General features: G+C 60.0%; 2 protein-coding genes across 2 annotated transcripts; one reads left to right on the forward strand and one right to left on the reverse strand.

Annotated features, from left to right (window-relative positions):
* Nucleotides 1–140: 140 nt before the first annotated feature.
* On the reverse strand, nucleotides 141–2,576 carry ACA1_398190 (phosphogluconate dehydrogenase (decarboxylating), Cterminal domain containing protein; the record flags this gene model as incomplete). Its single annotated transcript, XM_004351618.1, has 12 exons — nucleotides 141–467; nucleotides 556–693; nucleotides 766–873; nucleotides 994–1,169; nucleotides 1,236–1,322; nucleotides 1,451–1,520; nucleotides 1,596–1,694; nucleotides 1,767–1,897; nucleotides 1,966–2,044; nucleotides 2,132–2,200; nucleotides 2,300–2,395; nucleotides 2,454–2,576. The coding sequence occupies 12 exons, from the start codon at nucleotides 2,574–2,576 to the stop codon at nucleotides 141–143; spliced, it is 1,503 nt and encodes a 500-aa protein (XP_004351670.1).
* Nucleotides 2,577–2,919: 343 nt separating this feature from the next.
* ACA1_398200 (uncharacterized protein) lies at nucleotides 2,920–3,375 on the forward strand (the record flags this gene model as incomplete). The annotated part of the gene is made up of 1 exon (XM_004351619.1): nucleotides 2,920–3,375. A coding segment is annotated over one exon (456 nt), but the record flags the coding sequence as incomplete, so codon positions are not given.

Below are 3,375 nucleotides of genomic sequence, written 5' to 3' on the forward strand. Positions count from 1 at the left end.
GTGCCCGCGCCGCAGCCCGTCACCGTCTGCTACCTCACCGACGACGGCCTCCTCGCCACCACTTAGTCACATGTGCGCGTGCGGTCGTGTGCGTGTGCGTGTGCGGTCGTGTAGGATTAAAAATTCTCTGAATTCCAGATCTAGAGGTGGGCGGCCTTGGAGTGGTGGCTGTCGGGCTTGGACTGCTGCCACTCGGTGTGGAAGGTCTTGCCGCGCGGCTGGTCGGTGCGCTCGTAGGTGTGGGCGCCGAAGTAGTCGCGCAGGCCCTGCAGCATGTTGGCTGGCAGCCGCTCGGTGCGTAGGGCGTCGTAGTAGGCCAGCGAGGCGCTCAGCCCTGGCACGGGGATGCCCCAGCGCACGGAGAAGGAGACCACCTCTCGCCAGTTCTGCTGGCAGTCGTCGATCACGCCCTTGAAGAAGTCGTCCAACAGGAGGTTCTCCAGATCCGGGTTCTTCTCAAACGCCGCCTGTTCATACAACACACACCACACGACCGACACACGACACACGCGTGTTAAGTCGATGATGTGAGGAGGAATGGAAATGGCTGCGTACGCGGATGTTGCTCAGGAGTCGCGAGCGAATGATGCACCCCCCGCGCCAGGTGACGGCCGCCGTGGCCGGGTTGATGCCCCACTTGTGCTCCTGCTCCGCCGCGCGCAGGAGCGAGAAGCCCTCAGCGTAGGAGACCACCTGCGACCAGGAAGTTGTATGTCGTTAAACACTAACCACCCCTTCGTGTCCATGTGGCGGGGAGCAAGGTACAATGCCGGCGTAGAGGGCGTGGCGCAGCTGCTCGATAAACAGGGCTCGGTCGACATGGATTGATGGCTCGGGGCCGGTGAGTATCTTGGAGGCCTTTACCCGCAGATCCTGTGGTACAGATAAAAGGTGATGTCATAAGCTGAAACACGCACGATACGACACGACACGCACGACACGACGCACGACACGACGACGCAGTACACACAGCTCGCTGATGCATGGGCATACCTTGTAGCCAGAGAGGATGCGAGCGAACACGGATTGGCTGATGAGGTAGGTGGGCACGCCCAGCTCGAATGCGGCCTCGGCGGTCCATCGGCCCGTGCCCTTCTGCTCGGCGGTGTCGAGGATCACGTCCAGCAGATCGCGCTGCGGATCGAACTCGTCGTCCTTCCTCTCCAGCACTACAACCAACCACCTCACATCAGAACAGGCACAGAGAGAGATAACCACATTATTCTTGTTGGCACCTTTGGTGCTGATGTCGATGAGATAACTGTCGAGTTCGGCGCCGTTCCACTTGTCAAAGACATCGCGCATCTCCGCATGCGTCATCCCTGCGAAAAAGATCCACACAGCTCAGGTCGTCGCGTTTCGCCTTGTGTGCGTGTGCGTGCGTGCGTGCGTGCGTGCGTGCGTGCGTGCGTGCAACAACGCAGCAGGTGGGAGCGGATGTGTCGTGTACCGTTGGCACGCATGAGGTGGTACACCTCGCAGATGAGCTGCATCACGCCGTACTCGATGCCGTTGTGCACCTGTGAGGCAGCGGTTGCGATGTAAGAAGTCCAGGAATTCAAGCAAATTCGTTCAAATTTGTAGGGATCAAGCACCATTTTGACAAAGTGGCCGGCGCCGTCCTCGCCCATCCACTGACAACACGGAACGCCCTTGCCCGACGCCGTCGTGTCCTTGCCCGTTTCATCGTCCACCTGCGGCCGGCCATCTCACATTCCTTCATCCATTCCTTCATTCTTGTGATTCTTAACGTGATTGAAGTGTACCTTGGCGGCGATGGACTGGAGGACGGGCTTGAGGTGTTCCCAGGCGTCCTTCTTGCCGCCCACCATGATGGAGGGGCCGTGGAGCGCGCCCTCCTCCCCGCCGGAGATGCCCACCCCCACGAAGTGGATTCCTGTGCGGTTGTGGGCCATGAGCGCGCAATCATTCACATGTTTGGGGGGGGGGCGAATGGTTGGGTACCCTTCTTGGCCAACTCCTCGGCGCGGCGCTGGGTGTCCTTGTAAAACGAATTGCCGCCGTCGATGACCACATCGTCGTTCTGATGTGGAAGGTGGTACGGTGTGTGTGTGTGCGTAAGTGGAATGGCCAAAGAGCAACAGGCGCACAAGCCTCGTGATGACGGTACCTGAAGGTGGGGCAAGAGCTGAGCCACCATCGAGTCCACAGCCCTGCCCGCGGGCACCATCAGGATGATCTGAGCCCAGCACACACGCGCAAGCCAATGGAGTTATATTTCCACTTTTCAACTCTCTGCAATTCTGTATAAAGAAGAACAAGAAGATGATGAGTGTACCCTGCGCGGGGTGGAGAGGAGCTGGCAAAACTCTTCGATGGTGTGTCCACCAGCGAGCTTCTTGCCCTCGCCCTTCTTCTTGATGAACTCGTCGATCTGCGCACACCGTGCTTGGGTCAGCACAGACACGTGGACAGTGGTGTTGTAGACGAACCTTCGCTACGGTGCGGTTATGGATAGCGACGCGGTAGCCCTTGTTCTCCATGTTGAGGATCAGGTTTTGGCCCATCACGCCGAGTCCCACGAGACCCACATCGCACCTTTCCTTGCTTGCCATCTACCAAAAAGAAACCTCAATTTCTGCCCTGTGCCCTACCCCAGCGTAGCGAGGGAGAGTGGGGGGGGGCAGTGTACTCTGTGTTAAAGTCTTGCTCAGGTGGTGTTTGCTTGCCTATGATGTAATGATGTAAATGGCCCATGTATGAGAGCTCGAGCAGCCCCACCTTGCCCGCAGCTTGCTCCTCCGTCAACATTTCGTCGAACTTGTTTCCTTGGCCTTTTCTCGTTACTTTTCTTCTTGTTTTCTCTCCGAGTCCCAAATAATGTAGGCCAACGAACGGTAATGTCGACTGCCTTAGAACTTGTGCGGCTGCCCCCAAGAGTACACGAAGTCGATCGTGATGAAGAACGCCGCAGCACTTGCGGAGGACGTGGTGGTTGTGCGGTACGCCACGGCGGAGATGTTCGTGGCGGCGTTGGAGCCGCACCTCCGCCGCTCGTCGTGGGCCGCCAACCTGCTCCTCGCCCCCGCCTACGCCCCCTCCGCCTCCGAGTGCCTCTTCCTCGCCACCTGGCCCTCCACCACCACCTCCGCCGGAGCCAGCCAACGACCAGTTCTGGTGTTGGCCCGCGTCGACGCCTTCCCCATCTTCGTTTCCTTCACCGACGCCTGCGATGGTAACGATGTTGAGGTGGTCGGCCGCCACGTGGAGGCGCTGGCCGAGCACCTGGCCGGCCGGGTGTCGGCCGAGTGGCTGGGCACGGTGCGGCGGGTGACGGGTCCCNCTGGCTCAGCCGACCGCTGGCCGACGCCGTGGGCCGTTGCTCAAACCGCGCGCGACGCCGCACTGGACCCT

The sequence above is a fragment of the Acanthamoeba castellanii genome (genome assembly GCF_000313135.1).
Source record: "Acanthamoeba castellanii str. Neff unplaced genomic scaffold scf7180000084759, whole genome shotgun sequence".
Lineage (NCBI taxonomy): Eukaryota > Discosea > Longamoebia > Acanthamoebidae > Acanthamoeba > Acanthamoeba castellanii.